This window comes from Oncorhynchus kisutch, linkage group LG13, assembly GCF_002021735.2.
Source record: "Oncorhynchus kisutch isolate 150728-3 linkage group LG13, Okis_V2, whole genome shotgun sequence".
In the NCBI taxonomy this organism is placed as follows: domain Eukaryota; kingdom Metazoa; phylum Chordata; class Actinopteri; order Salmoniformes; family Salmonidae; genus Oncorhynchus; species Oncorhynchus kisutch.
Window position 1 is genome coordinate 51,358,071 of NC_034186.2, and position 17,500 is coordinate 51,375,570.

Genomic DNA, 17,500 nt, shown 5'->3' on the forward strand with positions numbered 1-17,500 from the left:
ACCGTTCGTAAAATGGGCTGATGCATTGGCTTTATTAGTCCTGCCTCATGTGACTAATCAATTTTGCGATTTAAGCACTGAAAATCAGCTACCCAAATTTCAAGCAGTTATCGTGAGCCTATTTGCAATGTCTTTACACAGCGGGAAATGCAAAAGTATTTTCTTTTTCGCTATGATCAGCTTGTCAAAAAATGATGGATACAAACTTGAAATCACTGATCATTTCAATGGGGTGAAACTCCTGGACAATAGTTGTGAATGTCCATTCCATATTGTTCATTTTACTTTGACCTGCCCTGTTTTTAGGACATGTTTTGTTGATGTGATAGTACATTTTTTATTTGATTGAGCGTCATTTAGGTTAGGCTATTTGATCAGAGAAACCTGCATAATGTAAAAAGTGTCCGTTTCATTGCATTGTCATACATTTTATCTCCAGCCTGTAGACTACAGAAAAGGTCACATACTCTTTCTACCATATCCTATATCTGCTACATGATTTATGTTAGATTATTTCTTTGACGCAACGTTGGTGGAGTGCCTTAGCATGCGTCTCTCCAACAGCACCCTGGTGAGGCGCGCTGGGAAAGGACAAGCAAAATATTTTTGCGCCCCTGCCTTTGATAAAGCGGGCACTGCTTGTCACAAGAGGAATCAACGCTCACCTAAAAAGCCAATATGCCTCTGGTTAAGATAAATTGTCATTGTTTTTGAGCAGAATTATGTGATGTTTTATGTGTTGTTGGAGGCGCGTCTTGGTCAGTTTACCTCAAATTCCGCCCATGTCAATCTGCCGGCCTAAACCTGCCGAATGAGATGGCTGGCCATGATGGGATGGTCTGAGAGTAGCTGAGGGGTGGGATTAAGGAGATCGGTAATGATATTACTGAAAACACTACATATATTGCAGAGTTGCAAAGAAAAAGCCATATCTCAGACTGGCCAATAAAAATATTAAGATGGGAAAAAACAACACAGACACTGGACAGAGGAATTCTGTCTAGGCCAGCATCCCGGAGTCACCTCTTCACTGTTGAGACTGGTGTTTTGTGGGTACTATTTAATCAAGCTGGCAGTTGAGGACTTGTGAGGCGTCTGTTTCTCAAACTCGACACTCTAATGTACTTGTCCTCTTGCTCAGTTGTGCACCAGGGCCTCCCAATCCTCTTTCTATTCTGGTTAAAGCCAGTTTAGAAGAAAGTTCTTTATTTCTGGCCATTTTGAGCTTGTAATCGAACCGACAAATGCTGATGCTCCAGATACTCAACTAGTCTAAAGAAGGCCAGTTTTATTGCTTCTTTAATCAGCACAAGTTTTCAGCTGTGCTAACATAATTGCAAAACGGGTTTCTAATGCTCAATTAGCCTTTTAAAATGATAAACTTGGATTAGCTAACACAACGTGCCATTGGAACACAGGAGTGATCGTTGCTGATAATGGGCCTCTGTACGCCTATATAGGTATTCCATTAAATATCTGCCGTTTCCAGCTACAATAGTCATTTACAACATTAACAATGTCTACACTGTATTTCTGATCAATTTGATGTTATTTTAATGGACCAAAAAAAAAGTACTTTTCTTTCAAAAACATTTCTAAGTGACCCCCAAACTTTTGAACAGTAGTGTGTATATAAAATAAATAGCAATGGTGGTTGGCTGGAAAGGAACTAAGATGAATGACAAAAACACTGAATTCCTGAAATGGATAGCCTCTACTTCTGATACCTTATTGGCTCATACTCGTCACCAAACCCACTGGCTCCATGTCATCTACAAGACCCTGCTAGGTAAAGTCCCCCCTTATCTCAGCTCGCTGGTCACCATAGCATCTCCCACCTGTAGCACACGCTCCAGCAGGTATATCTCTCTAGTCACCCCCAAAACCAATTATTTCTTTGGCCGCCTCTCCTTCCAGTTCTCTGCTGCCAATGACTGGAATGAACTACAAAAATCTCTGAAACTGGACACACTTAGCTCCCTCACTAGCTTTAAGCACCAACTGTCAGAGCAGCTCACAGATTACTGCACCTGTACATAGCCCACCTATAATTTAGCCCAAACAACTACCTCTTTCCCAACTGTATTTAATTTTAATTTATTTATTTTGCTCCTTTGCACCCCATTATTTTTATTTCTACTTTGCACATTCTTCCATTGCAAAACTACCATTCCAGTGTTTTACTTGCTATATTGTATTTACTTTGCCACCATGGCCTTTTTTGCCTTTACCTCCCTTCTCACCTCATTTGCTCACATTGTATATAGACTTGTTTATACTGTATTATTGACTGTATGTTTGTTTTACTCCATGTGTAACTCTGTGTCGTTGTATCTGTCGAACTGCTTTGCTTTATCTTGGCCAGGTCGCAATTGTAAATGAGAACTTGTTCTCAACTTGCCTACCTGGTTAAATAAAGGTCAAATATTTTTTTTTTTTTTAAATGTAAAAGCAAACAATGCCTTGGGAAGATTGATTGCAGATGTAATACGTGATGGCCTATATATTTTAAACTCATCTCCATAGTCAATCCTGGGTTAAAATATATCTACTGGGTAATGGTTTTAATGCATTATCCTTGTTGGACCCTGTACACAGACTATCTTTGTATTGAATGTGAGGTATGAAGAAACATGGTTAACACCCACACACTGCATAAAATTTGGACACAAAATCTCTATGATCACAAACCTGGGAAATACAAAAACTGTTTACACAAGGGCCACTTAACGTTCAAACACATTGCCTGAAAAGCACATATCACTAGTGACTGAGGGGGGTCTGGTATTGTTACGGTAAGAGGATACAGTAGCTCAGGGCTATGCAAAGATAGTAGTTAGTTGTGCACAGAGACTGTGTTTCTGTTTTGTGCTTGTTAGCTCATACTACCTCTCCCGTGGTCTTCTATGTGCATGGTGAGGTAATGGCCAGGTATATATATACATATATATATATATATTTTTTTTACTCACACATTCACCAACTGTGCAGTTACTTTACCATCTAAATTATATGTTGACTATGCCTGACCACTTTCACTGTAAAATAATGTTCCACATTTGATATTTACACATCCATACTAACACCAGAAACAGATCAGTGTTTAGTTAGCAGGAAAGGAAACAATACTTGAAAATGAGATACTTTAATGCCACACCCCTAAAACAGTGCAGATTAAAGCAGAGTTTGAGCTAATTTTCATACCATACTGCCTGTAGAGTGCCCTCTTGGTAAGAAACTTGGGTACTGTGTACCTTCCTTAGCATTTGTCAGGAAACACAGCACTTAACTTTCCCCTTTTGCAGCTGTTTGCACTCACAACGCTGGAATGCTTTGAATGAGTGCCATTCCTGTACTTGGTGTAGTTGAACCAAAGAGCTTGTTCACTGACCATTGGCTAGACTTCAAAATATTATTTTGGATGGTTCGGCGCTATGCAATTATTTGGCTATCGCGCCAGGGATTTCTAACCAAATCCTTGCAGGGATTGAATTGGACAGGAATATTCCTTCACATCTAGATGAATTACCTTTAATTGGAAAGTATTTCAAAATCAATTAATCTTCAAAGTCATTCTACCACCTTCGAATGTCCCAGTTAGCCTTTTCCTCACCTCCTTAAGAGTAAAATTTGGACACAATGGCTTCTACCTGTAATGTCTCATATGCACGAGCTGACAGAGAGCTTGTTAAATGTATAGAGGTGACATGTAAAGTATTGCCTGTGTGGTATGGTTGGTACCGACTGTAGCATGATGACCTGTCTGCTGCATGTGTTTGAATCTGCAATGAGTGTGCACTTCTCCATTTCATGACCCTGAAACTCTGCTGCCCAAAATACCTCCACATTCCTCAGTCTCTGGAGTTTAAAGGACCTCAATCGAGAAAGGAAAACAGCAACGCATTACATTTTATTCAGCTATACATCATGAAAAAATGTTGATAATGTCCACCGAACAAGTGCAATACTAGTGAGATAAATTAGCACGTGCTTTAATAATCACATTATATTAAAAAGGAATAAAGACATCTAAACAAGCATAGCAACACTGTACAGTGGGAGGAAAGTGTAAACAAAAATATGATTAAAATATAACCAGCAGAAAGGATATAGATGTGTGTGTGTATATAGAGTAGTTACTACCACTCAAAATCAGTCTGTTAGAGTTTTACGTACCATCCTTTTTTGCTCAAGGGAGGGAACATTTTATATTAGAGAGCCTGCTCACAAACCCCATCTGAGTCATGATTCTCAATCCATGGAACTGCATGAAAAGGAGTAAAAACAAATAATCAGACACTGCGTTGCAGGGGCCAAGGGCATGCGTGGTGGCAGATTGTGGGTCGTCATGACTGAGGAGTCATAATTGCTGTGGAAGTCTGGACAGTACCATGGGGGGGGGGGGGTCATAATGCCTCAGTCACTGTGGGGCCCTGGCTTACATAGCAGTCCTCTTAAATGTCTGAGTTGAGGCTGAGGTTGGCCAACCTGGGGTCCGAGTTGATCTCATACCTGTAATGGTAGCCCTCCATGTGGTCCCTGCATGCGTCCCGAATATTGTATATCCACCGCTTGATCCCCTTCCTGTTGAGGTAGAGGACCAACAGAAAGATCACTCCAATCAAGGCCAGCACCATGCCCAGAAAGACATACGAGGTCTCCAGCACACCTTTCATTTCACCTGAAAAGGTACACTCCAACTCTTTTATCTGGAGCAACGGTAACTGCCTCAGAACCTCAGGGTCAGAACAGGTCATATTCTGCTTGTCTGTGACCTGCTCAGAGCTTTTCAGCCAGGCCACAAGGTCCTCGATATTGCAGTCACAGAGCCAAGGGTTTCCTGCCAGATGCACCTGGAGCCCAGGCTTGAGGCTGAAGTCCATCAGTGTAGTGTTGGGTAGTTCCCTCAGGGCATTGTCCCTCAAGTCTAACTCACGAAGCCGAGGAACACTCAGCGTCCCATTCTGGATGAAAATGAGGGAGTTGTTTTGTAGGTTGAGGATGGTGAGGTTGGAGAGGCGGGAGAACATGTCCTCAGGGAGGACCACCAGGTCATTGTTGGACAGGTCTAAGCGGGTAAGTTGAAGGGCTCCCCCACTCCGTAGCAGACTGAAGAGCTCACCCATGGAAGTATGGTTGTAAAAAGCCCTGCTGAGGTTAAGGTCCAGCAGTTTGTTGTAATCAGAGAAGGCTTGAGCACTAAAATGCAGAATCCTGTTGTTACTCAAGTCTAGCAGCCTGAGATTTGGCAAATTGTTGAATACATTGTGGTCCACCAGCTCCACCTGGTTTCCTGTGAGATACAAGTCTGTTAACTGCTCAAGGGGCACAGGGAAAGACACAGCTGTGAGATGGGAAATGTTGTTCCCAGTAATGAACAGGGTTTTAGTGTTCGCTGGCAATGGCTGTGGAACCGCGAATAAGCCCTGGTTCAAACATTTGACCGTGGATGTGAAACAGACGCATTTGTCAGGACAGGCTGAATTTGAAAAAAGGACAGCAAAGAAAAACCACAAACGAAGCAGAGTCGTATTCTCTCGGGTTTCTTCAAGTTCACAACATAACAATGAGCTCAAAAAACGCATTTTCTCACCCGTGGTTCCAATGAGTCTGATAGATGAAACGAAGCACAATGCGTAGACCGTGTACAAATGTTTTTTCCCCCCCCGAGTCACACAATCCACCTTCAAGTTCCTGTCCTCCACATGCAAAATGCTACTTTTCAACCTTTTTCCTGAAGGAAATAGCTTCACTTCCGATTTAAACTGGGTGGCAACGATTACATTCATTAGCTAAACACCATCCTCGCATACATTTACGAAGAGAAAAGTTTTTGTTGCCAACCAGTCTCTCACCATGCTCATCGTGTTAGTGGGGCTTTCAAATCCGGTTGACGTTCGTTTTATCGCAGTTCTCACTAAAATGAATTCGCACACGCTCGAGTCAGCCTTTGACGTGAAGTGCGTAAACAGCCATTAGATTTCGAGGAGTCCAATAAAGCACAGAAAACACGATATAATGTTCGAACAAAAGTATCTGAGCACACTTGGTCCAACGATGCTTCCCTCGAATCAAAAGAACAGACCCCTCTCCAAGTGGGGTATGCGAAAAATTAGTCCGCGACGGCCAAACCACTGCAAGGCTTAGGCTATACCATGTTCCATTACAATGGGTGAGCAATGAAGCTTTTGTAACTTAATGTTGGCATTCAACAAATGCAATATTTGTTATATATCCTTATTATTGCTCAAATTTCTTGTTTCCTTTATTTATTTAAATGTATATACAATCACAATATGTGCAGTCTCTATTGGGCATTTGCCTAATGGTTAAGAAAATGCTATGGGTGTGCACCAAATAAACCACTGCTTCATAGCAGAAGTAGCCTAGTTTAATCTAATGAAAGGTTTTCGATCCAAAATCAAACACATCATCAACTATACTCAATTATTGGAAACTGTAAACAAGTATTGCATATTATTTCATATAATTAGTTACATCTTAGATACATTGTAGATATCAGGGCCACTCAGCCAATGTGCTGGAGAGCTAAGGGAATGCAGTTTTAAACCTCAGAACACAAGATCCCATTAGTCTTAGACTTTATGATTCAATTGAAAAATTATTGTCAAGTGAAAATCCATCACTTTGGTTGTATAATGCACTTCCTCACTTAATGTAGGCTATTATATGCTTTTAGAGGGGAATGACAATCAAAAGATAGAGCATAATGTGGGTGGTTTAATGTACTATAGCCTACTGGGCTGTGCTTTTTTGAATTGCCAGCAGTAAAATATGAGCATAGCCAGCTGTGGGAAGTAGGGGTTCTCAGGGTGCTGCAGATAAATAATATATATATATATATATATATCAAATATGACTTTTTTTTTGTCCCACAAAATTAGTGAACTAGAACCCCCTCACCCGACAGCACCCCCAACCCAGAACATCTTCCCGCGGCCATACATGTGTCATTTTAGACAGTGATCGTTAATTTATATTAGTTAGCAGCCAATATATAATCCTAACTGATTGATGAGGAGCACAAAGTCCCCAGGGTCCAGGGCATAACACGGATGAAGTTCTGGGGTGGAGAGAAACCAAGCACTGCTGTTAGTGTGTTTGTGTGTGTGTGTGTGTGTGTGTGTGTGTGTGTGGTTGAGAGAGAAATAGTACATAGGTTTACAGTAAAATTCATGCTCTTATACATGTAGTTACATTTACATCATTTAGCAGATACTCTTATCCAGAGCGACTTACTTGAGCAATATGGGTTTAGTGCCTTGCTCAAGGGCACATCAACAGATTTTTCAAACCAGTGACCTTTTGGTTACTGGCCCAACGCTCTTAACCATTAGGCTACCTGCACTGTAATTACTCTTGTGACAACAGGACTCTAGTAACAACATTCTATTAAAATGTTAATGATAAAAACCTATTAACATAACTTTTAGTGATCCATTGTAATGTTTTTGTAATTACAGAAGAGAAAATAGCTAAACTGGTGCTCACCAGAACTGAATCTGGTCCAAATAAAGGAGAGCAGCATTAAAATAGTTTATTTCCAAAATGGTATATCCACCAATTTTTCGCTTTTTTTTCTAAATCAGAAATAAATGTTTAGGTGTACCTTTTATGTGTGTGTGTAAAATATTACTGTTCTTAGATGTGTATTAAAAAAATGTTTCCCCCTGCAAAACGCTATGTATATACAGTGGGACAAAAAAGTATTTAGTCAGCCACCAATTGTGCAAGTTCTCCCACTTAAAAAGATGAGAGAGGCCTGTAATTTTCATCATAGGTACACTTCAACTATGACAAACAAAATTAGAGAAAAAAAATCCTGAAAATCACATTGTAGGATTTGTAATGAATTTATTTGCAAATTATGGTGGACAATAAGTATTTGGTCAATAACAAAAGTATATTTAACATATAAATTCTACCTATAATAAATCTAGCCTCATGCTATAGCGTTTAGTTGGTTTCGTCCCCAGGAGCACCCTATTCCCTGTATTGTACACTACTTTTGACCAGAGCCCAGATCTCATATGATGGTTAAATATAGGCCTATTTTTTTCATATTTAAGTACATAAATACAGTTGTACAGTTCTTTATTAAAATGTAATTATGTGTCACATTTAACGGTGTAAGACTTTGTAGTGCAACTTTTTTTCTCAGAGTGAGGCAGACATAACACTACATGGCCAAAGGTATGTGGACACCTGCTCGTCGAACATCTCATTCCAAAATCATATGCATTAATATGGAGTTCCCTTTGCTGCTACAACAGCCTCCACTCTTCTGGGATTTCCACTAGATGTTGAAACATTGCTGCGGGGACTTCCTTCCATTCATCCACAAGAGCATTAGTGAGGTCGGGCACTGAAGTTGGGCGATTAGGCCTGGCTCGCAGTTGGCTTTCCAATTAATCCCAAAGGTGTTCGATGGGGTTGAGGTCAGGGCTCTGTGCAGGCCAGTCAAGTTATTCCACACCGGTCTAGACTGACCATTTCTGTATGGACCTCGTTTTGTGCATGGGGGCACAAAACAGCCCCAGACCATTATTCCTCCTCCACCAAACTTTACAGTTGGCACTACATTTGGGCAGGTAGCGTTCTCTTAACATCCGCCAAACCCAGATTAGTCCGTCGGACTGCCAGGTGGTGAAGCGTGAATCATCAACCCAGAGAAGGCATTTCCACTGCTCCAGAGTCCAATGGCGGCAAGCTTTACACCACTGCAGCGGACGTGGAACATTGCAAATGGTGATCTTAGGCTTGTGTGCGGCTGTTCGGCCATGTAAACCCATTTCATGAATCTCTTGACTAACAGTTATTGTGCTGACGTTGCTTCCAGAGGCAGTTTAGAATTCAGTAGTGAGTGTTGCAACCGATGACAGATTTTTTGTACATGCTACACACTTCAGTGCTTGGCGGTCCTGTTCTGTGAGCGTGTGTGGCCTACCACTTCGCAGCTGAGCTGTTGTTGCTCCTAGGCGTTTCCACTTCACAATAAAAGCTCTTACAGTTGACCGGGGCAGCTCTAGCAGGGCAGAAATTTGAGGAACTGACTTGTAGGAAAGCTGGCATCCTATGAAGGTGCCACATTCAAAGTCACTGAGGTCTTCAGTAAGGCCATTCCACTGCCAATGTTTGTCTATGGAGATCGCATGGCTGTGTGTTCGATTTCATACACCTGTCAGCAACGGGTATGGCTGAAATAGCCAAATCCACTAATTGCAACGGTTGTCCACATACCTTTGGGCATGTATTGTATCATGTTTGGCAACAAAATGTTTGTCTCCACGAAATAAAACCATTTAACAACCCCATGCCAGGATTAGATGGTAACAAACACACTAATCTCCTTCCTATGTTCTTTAAACTAAAAAAGCGTATTTACCAACATTTCTTAAAATGGATATATAGTGTTTTGAATTGAAACTCTTCATAACTACACAGGCATGAGTTTTGAAGAATAACCTAATTTAAAGTTTTACCAAAGTATGTACCAAAGTCTTTCTGACTGCACTCTTTCCTCATTAGTGGTGGTTTCTAATGACTGGCCTTCTGATCTTACTCAGCAGCAGAATTGTTCTCCTAGGATTAAGAAGAATAATGCTGCTATTGTAGCAAAAAAAGCAAATGTGTGACTAGAGAAGGAAAGACTCATCAATATGTAATTGTGTGTCAAGCCCTGGCGTGAACCCAATGTCTAACCCTAACTCCAACCTTGACCCCTTATCTATTCTTAACTGGAGCCCAAGTGACCATAATTTGAAACTAAGAGATGTGGAGGAGAAATCATTTTTCCTTTTCAGGAAACTTCATGCATTTATTACTTGAGGTCCTGATGTATTATTTTCAAGTTGTAAACCAGTGGCCCAAGGGTAGCCAAACCTGGACCTACTCTGGGCACCCCCAGGACCAGAGAAACCAGTGATAACAAAAACACATTGTGTTGATATAACAATCAATACGTTCATGTAATTAGTTTACTCCCAACTCGTAACTCAGAGTAGGTGTCACTTTTTGTTAATTAAAAAACAGCCGATTTCTCCAAGCAGTGACGTCAATCATCGAGAGGAATTATTTAAGCGATTATAGTGAAACCATCCAATAGAAAACGGGATTGCAAGATCTTTCAACCAATCAGAAGTCTCCGTGTTGCCCAGCCTCCCTCTTTTTTTGGATCCTTACTTAACTGTGGAATAGCATCTGTTTTGTTCAAATATCTAGGTTTAATAAGAGCATTTAGCGATGTATATTTTTGAAACGATGACACAGTGGATGTGTATCATTGGCGCCAGCTTCATAAGCACTTTCGTCTTCATCTAGCGACAGGTGAGAAAGTGAAATGTGATCGTGGCAATCTATTTTCAATGCAACTCGCTAGCATAGCTAATCTAACTAAACATCATCACGTCAGTAACATCATTCAGATGGTCACATCAGAGTAACAACCAACGATACATTGTCACCTGTGCCGTATATAACGCGTTTTATTTAGATTAAAGTATTTGAGAGATTGTCCAATATGTTAATGGTTTGTAGCTAATTTTCATCTTTCCAAGTTCAAATGCTAACTAGCTATCAATGTAACGTTAGCAGGTAACTAGCCATGATTTAGAGAATGAAAGATTAAGGAAACGGTTAAATCATGGTGAAAAACGTTGGTGTACATGTATATAGCTGGTTGCAATAACACTGGATTACTTTAACTAGCAGCACAATGAATAAAAATGGTGGCCTATTGTCTAGTGCAGTTCTCCCTAAGAGTCTTAACGTTAAGGTAACTATGTTAGTTAGCTAGCCAAGTAGCAAATGGGGTAGATGGAAGCAGCATCGACTGTATCCGCTTCTAACTTAGCTAATCAAGATATGTTGGCTATGTTCACTACACTGTGGATATTTTAATGCACACAATACACCTGACAGGTATTTTGCAGACCAATGCATCTTTATTTAAATACCTTTTTTTATTATACTCATGTTTTTCACTTTCACAACTCCAAACGGTGCATGATGTGGAAACAGTCAAACTGTTGCATGTTCCTGTTTTGATACCCATTTTCGTGTTACTAAAAAGTTTGTGCAATATTTTTGGCCTGGAGTCAATAGACATCCTATCTCGGCTGCTATTATAGGCATAGTAGTGTCAAGTCAATTGATCCTTGATGGTTGTTTCTGCATATCTGGGGTGCTGAACTGCACGTTGACCTTTCAACATGTCTTGCTAGGTTTGAACCATTTCATCTATGTAGCATAGTACAGTTAAAGAGCAAGATGGGTATGTTGGATTTTCCAGAGCATGTATTTGTTCTTGGTGCTTTGAATAAGCTTGTTCTGTGGCTTTGTGGACACATTTAGTACATGCCAGGTTTATGTTGTGTAGCAGTTGTTTTCTCTGCCTTGCATGTACTTCCAGTGTTTTACAACTAATGACTGTCAACCCTTTCTCCCCCAGGTTCCGAATACAATTATGGAGTTTTGAGAAGGGTTTTGTGTGTCTTGGGGGGGAAAGGGGGCCTTTCCCCTCAATTTGGATGGACTATTTGAAGGGACCTTCTGGAGGGTTAATGAACTTGTTGCCCTTTGTAAAATATTGTATTTAAAAAATATATATATATAATAATAATAATTGTAAAAGAAGGTATTTTTGGAAATATTTCTAGTATATTTATATAAGTATAGTATTTATAGACGTTTATTTAATGAATTCCTGATGCCATTGTATGTTTCAAACACATTTGGTTGTGTTGAGCTTCGGGTTGACATGGTGGACTGAGATGACCTAAAACAAGGCCCTGGGGTTGCTAGGGTGCGGTGGAACCTCAACACAAGCACAATTCTAGCACCCCGAAACAACCTCCCACCTTTTTTTCTATTTTCTTCCGAGAGCAGCTACATTAAAACATTATAGTTTCAAAGTCAAACTGACTTGCCCTAAAAGCGTTATCTTAGGGTTTGTTGTTGTACTGAAGGGTGTTTCAGTGTTTGTTTTAGAGTTGGGAGTGTGGGGGGGGGGTGGGGGGAGCAGGGTCTCTCTGACTGCGTTAGAGCTGGTAGTTCACAGCCAGATTTAGAAGTCACTCAGGATGAGCGTGGTGATGGCAACCCCAGACTGCACGCCAAAATGCCGCTCCATGCGGCATGCAGATGAGGTGGTGGCGGCGCTGACGCAGGGTTCAGAGGGGCGCCTGCGGGCCTTCCTCAACACTCACTGCCATAACGCGGCCACACTGAGGGACGCCTTCGGCCGCACGGCCCTGCACCTGGCCGCCTCGCTGGGCAAGAGGGCCCTGTTGGAGTGGCTGCTGGAGAGGAAGAGCGCTGACCTCATGGTGAAGGACAAGGAGTCTGGCTGGACCGCCCTGCACCGCAGCGTCTTCTACGGACACATCCACTGCCTCATGTCACTTGTTAAGGTGAGTCTCCCTCTGTGTTTCGGAACTAATGTTGAGATGACTGGGCCTCCTTTGGCCTCTACAACACAGTGGCAAGACAAAGGTATGTGAACCCTTTTGTATTATCTGGATTTCTGCATAAATTGGTCATCAAATTTGATCTGGTCTTCATCAAAGTCAAACAATAGACAAACACAGTGTGCTTTTAACTAATAACACACCAACAATTATATGTTTTCATGTCTTTATTGAGCATACCGTGTTAACATTCACAGTATAGGGTGGGAAAAGTATGAGAACCCTTGGATTTAATAACTGGTTGACCCTCCTTTGGCAGCAATGACCTCAACTAAAGGTTTTCTGTAGTTGACCTGCACAACGGTCTGGAGGAATTTTGGACCATTTCTCTTTATAAAACTGTTTCAGTTCAGCAATGTTCTTGGGATGTCTGGTTGAACCGCTCTCTTGAGGTCATGCCACAGCATCTCAATCGGGTTGAGGTCAGGACTCTGACTGGGCCACTCCAGAAGGTGTATTTGCTTCTGTTGAAGCCATTTAATTTTTGTGTGTTTTGTGTCATTGTCCTGTTGCAACACCCAACTTCTGTTCTTCAATTGGTGGACAGATAGCATTACGTTCTCCTGCAAAATGTCTTGATTAACTTAGGAATTCATTTTTTTATGTCAATGATAGCATGAAGCAAAGCAGCACCAAAACATGATGCTCCCTCCATCATACTTTACAGTTGGGATGAGGTTTTGATGTGTGCTGTGCCTCTTTCTCCACACGTAGCGTTGGGGTTGTTCCTTCCAAAGAACTCAACTTTAGTTTATTCTGTCCACAGAATATTTTGCCAGTAGCACTGTGGAACATCCAGGTGCTCTTTCAGATGTGCAGCAATGTTTTTTTTGGACAGCAGTGTCTTCTTCCATGGTGTCCTCCCATGAACACCATTTTTGTTTAGTGTTTTATGTATCGTAGACTGGTCAACAGAGATGTTAGAATGTTCCAGGGATTTCTGTAAGTCTTTAGCTGACACTCTAGGATTCTTCTTAACCCCATTGAGCATTCTGCACTGCTCTTGTAGTCATCTTTGCAGCATGGCCACTCCTAGGGAGAGTAGCAACAGTGCTGAACTTTCTCCATTTATAGACAATTTGTCTTACCGTGGACTGATGAACATCAAAGCTTTTAGAGATAATTTTGTAACCCTTTCCAGGTTTGTGCAAGTCAACAATTATTAATCGTAGGTCTTCTGAGATCTTTTGTTCGAGGCATGGTTCACTTCAGGAAATGCTTCTTGTGAACAGCAAAGTCACATTTTGTGAGTTTTTTTTTTTATAGGGCAGGGCAGCTCTAACTAACATCTCCAATCTTGTCTCATTGATTGGACTCCAGGTTAGCTGACTCCTGATTCTAATTAACTTTTGGAGAAGTCATTAGCCTAGGGGTTCACGTACTTTTCCCAACCTACACTGTGAATGTTTAAATTATGTATTCAATATAGACAAATACAATATTTTGTGTGTTATTAGTTGTAGCACGTTGTGTTGGTATATTGTTGTAACTTAGATGAAGATCAGATCAAATTTTTTAGGTCCGATTTATCCAGGTCATTCCAAAGTGTTCACATACTTTTGCTTGCCACTGTAAATGATTGGTATGTGGAGGAAGACATTTATATGGCTTCCATTGGCAGTACTTTGGTTCTGTAGCTACTCTTTTCTTGCTTGCTTCATCACTGGCCTACAGCTAGGTGTAGTTACATGGGAATAATATTGTGGCTCTAGTCTAGAAAGGTGCTTCTGTGTTGCAGCATGGCGGCATTCTCTCCACCCAGGATAAGGAGGGCCTCTCTGTCCTGGACTTAACCATGAAGGACAGACCAGCACATGTTGTATTTACAAAGACTGGTGAGGATCGCTTTTCATTTCATGTCGATCTCTCATTTGGACTGCATGATAAAAAGGGAAAAGCAGATGTTTCTTTTAAGCACCTAGTCAAGACGGTTGTCAATCGTTGTTGCCTACTTGTAGAAAATAGTGTTGGAAGTCTTGGCTGTGGCAGGCATTAAAAAAAATCAAAAAAAACTTTTGGTTTTCTCTCTCTCAGACCCCACTGAGGTTTATACCTGGGGGAACAACACCAATTTCAGTCTGGGGCATGGGAACCAGGAGAGCAGGCATCATCCTGAGATTGTGGATCTGTTTTCCCGGACCGGGGTTTACGTCAAACAGGTAAACAAACCGACTACTATTTTTATTTATTTTATTTCACCTTTATTTAACCAGTGAGGCTAGTTGAGAACAAGTTGTCATTTGCAACTGCGACCTGGCCAAGATAAAGCGTAGCAATTCGACACATACAACAACAGTTACACATGGAATAAACAAAACATACAGTAGAACAAAAGAAAACAAAGTCTATATACAGTGCGTGCAAATGAGGTAAGTTAAGGAAATAAATAGGCCATGGTGGCGAAGCAATTACAATATAGCAATTAAACACTGGAATGGTAGATAGGCAGAAGATGAATGTGCAAGGTAGAGATACTGGGGTGCAAAGGAGCTAAATAAATAAATACCAGTATGTGGATGAGGTAGGTAGATAGATGGGCTGTTTACAGATGGGCTATGTACTGGTGCAGTGATCTGTAAGCTGCTCTGACAGCTGGTGCTTAAAGCTAGTGAGGGAGATAAGTGTTTCCAGTTTCAGAGATTTTTGCAATTCGTTCCAGTCATGGGCAGCAGAGAACTGGAAGGAAAGGCGGCCAAGGGAGGAATAGGCTTTGGGGGTGACCAGTGAAATATACCTGCTGGAGCGTGTGCTACGAGTGGGTGCTGCTATGGTGACCAGTGAGCTGAGATAAGGCAGGGCTTTACCTAGCAGAGACTTGTAGATAACCTGTAGCCAGTCGGTTTGGCGACGAGTATGAAGCGAGGGCCAACCAACGCGAGTGTACAGTTCGCAATGGTGGGTAGTGTATGGGGCTTTGGTGACAACGGATGGCACTGTGATAGACTGCATCCAGTTTGTTGAGTAGAGTGTTGGAGGCTATTTTATAAATGACATCACAAGTCGAGGATCGGTAGGATGGTCAGTTTTACAAGGGTATGTTTGGCAGCATGAGTGAAGGATGCTTTGTTGCGATATAGGAAGCATATTCTAGATTTTGGATTGGAGATGCTTAATGTGAGTCTGGAAGGAGAGTTTACAGTCTAACCAGACACCCAGGTATTTGTAGTTGTCCACATATTCTAAGTCAGAGCCGTCCAGAGTAGTGATGCTGGACGGGCGAGCAGGTGCGGGCAGCGATCGATTGAAAAGCATGCATTTAGTTTTACTTGCATTTAAGAGCAGTTGGAGGCCACGGAAGGAGAGTTGTAATGGCATTGAAGCTCGTCTGGAGGTTAGTTAACAGTGTCCAAGGAATGGTGTCGTCTGCGTAGAGGTGGATCAGAGAATCACCAGCAGCAAGAGCGTCATCATTGCTGTATACTGAAAGTCGGCCTGAGAATTGAACCCTGTGGCACACCCAGAGACTGCCAGAGGTCCAGACAACAGGCCCTCCAATTTGACACACTGAACTCTATCAGAGATGTAGTTTGTAAACCAGGCGAGGCAATCATTTGAGAAACCAAGGCTGTCGAGTCTGCCAATAAGAATGTTGTGATTGACAGAGTCGAAAGCCTTGGCCAGGTCGATGAATACGGCTGCACAGTATTGTCTCTTATCGATGGATGTTATGTCGTTTAGAACCTTGAGCGTGGCTGAGGTGCACCCATGACCAGCTCTGAAACCAGATTGCATAGTGGAGAAGGTATGGTGGGATTCGAAATGGTCAGTAATCTGTTTGACTTGGCTTTCGAAGACCTTAGAAAGACAGGGTAGGATAGATGTAGGTCTGTAGCAGTTTGGGTCTAGAGTGTCACCCCCTTTGAAGAGGGGGATGACCATGGCAGCTTTCCAATCTTTGGGAATCTCAGACGATACGAAAGAGGTTGAACAGGCTAGTAATAGGTGTTGCAACAATTTTGGCAGATAGTTTTAGAAAGAGAGGGTCCAGATTGTGTAGCCCGGCTGATTTGTAGGGGTCCAGATTTTGCAGCTCTTTCAGAACATTGGCTATCTAGATTTGGCATGGCCAGCCGTAGAGAAATGGCCAGCCGTAGAGAAATGGCCAGCCGTAGAGATGCTTTTTGAAATTCTCAGTTATAGTGGATTTATCGGTGGTGACAATGTTTCTTAGCCTCAGAGCAGTGGGCAGCTGTGAGGATGTGCTCTTATGAACCTTTTTGAGTTAGTACTACAGGATGCAAATTTCTGTTTGAAAAAGCTTGCCATAGCTTTTCTAACTGCCTGTGTATATTTGTTCCTAACTTCCCTGAAAAGTTGCATATCACGGGGGCTATTCGATGCTAATGCAGAACGCCGCAGGATGTTTTTGTGCTGGTCAAGGGCAGACAGGTCTGGCGTGAACCAAGGACTATATCTATTCCTAGTGTGGCCCTCCATTTAAGATGGTGAGGAAGGTACTTTTAAAGAATAGCCAGGCATCATCTATTGACGGGATGAGGTCAATGTCATTCCAGGATACCCCGGCCAGGTCGATTAGAAAGGCCTGCTCGCAGAAGTGTTTCAGGGAGCGTTTGACAGTGATGAGACGTGGTCGTTTGGTCGCAGACCCATTACGGATGCAGGCAATGAGGCAGTGATCGCTGAGATCTTGATTGAAAACAGCAGAGGTGTATTTGGAGGGCGAATTAGTTAGGATGACATCTGAGGGTGCCTGTGTTTACTGATTTGGGGTTGTACCTGGTAGGTTCATTGATAATTTGTGTGAGATTGAGGGCATCAAGCTTAGTTTCCATTAGTTCACATATAGTATTGAGGGCATAGCTGGGGGCAGAGGGAGGTCTATAGCAAGCTGCAACAGTGATATATATATATATATATATATATATGAGATCTAATAAATGTTCTCTTGAATTATTTTCAGTCTACGCTCTGTTCCGTTCCTCTTAAGTGGAGAAGATGTTCTGCCTCTGTTTGCCACCAGCCATTAGCTAGTCACCTGAGTCATTATAGGG

General features: G+C 41.8%; 2 protein-coding genes across 5 annotated transcripts in view; one reads left to right on the plus strand and one right to left on the minus strand.

Moving 5' to 3' along the window:
* Window positions 1-3,890: 3,890 nt before the first annotated feature.
* Window positions 3,891-6,159, minus strand: LOC109902212 (trophoblast glycoprotein). Of its 3 annotated transcripts, XR_002256842.2 has the most exons (3): window positions 4,513-5,873; window positions 4,177-4,264; window positions 3,891-4,048 (listed from the first exon to the last, which is right to left on the minus strand). XR_002256842.2 is itself a non-coding variant. In XM_020498376.2 (2 exons), the coding sequence occupies exons 1-2, from the start codon at window positions 5,787-5,789 to the stop codon at window positions 4,252-4,254; spliced, it is 1,290 nt and encodes a 429-aa protein (XP_020353965.1). In that variant the 5' UTR covers window positions 5,790-6,159; the 3' UTR covers window positions 3,891-4,251. The 3 variants fall into 3 exon arrangements, 1 of the variants encoding a protein (XP_020353965.1); XR_004202449.1 differs by having other exon boundaries at window positions 4,177-5,813; XM_020498376.2 differs by having other exon boundaries at window positions 3,891-4,264; window positions 4,513-6,159.
* LOC109902211 (inhibitor of Bruton tyrosine kinase-like) overlaps window positions 6,090-17,500 on the plus strand; it is a 41,193-nt gene continuing 29,782 nt past the window's right edge. The window contains exons 1-4 of one of the 2 annotated variants that reach the window (XM_031786532.1): window positions 6,090-6,172; window positions 11,471-12,431; window positions 14,227-14,323; window positions 14,523-14,647. In XM_031786532.1, coding sequence (XP_031642392.1) covers window positions 12,102-12,431; window positions 14,227-14,323; window positions 14,523-14,647 — 552 coding nt within the window. In that variant the 5' untranslated portion in view covers window positions 6,090-6,172; window positions 11,471-12,101. Of the gene's footprint in view, window positions 6,173-10,145; window positions 10,348-11,470; window positions 12,432-14,226; window positions 14,324-14,522; window positions 14,648-17,500 lie in introns of those variants that run through there. The other variant, XM_020498374.2, reaches the window with a different exon arrangement.

Coding starts and splice junctions, on each gene's coding strand:
- LOC109902212 (XM_020498376.2), bottom strand. CDS start 5,789: ATGAATGTAATCGTTGCCACCCAGTTTAAATCGGAAGTGAAGCTATTT.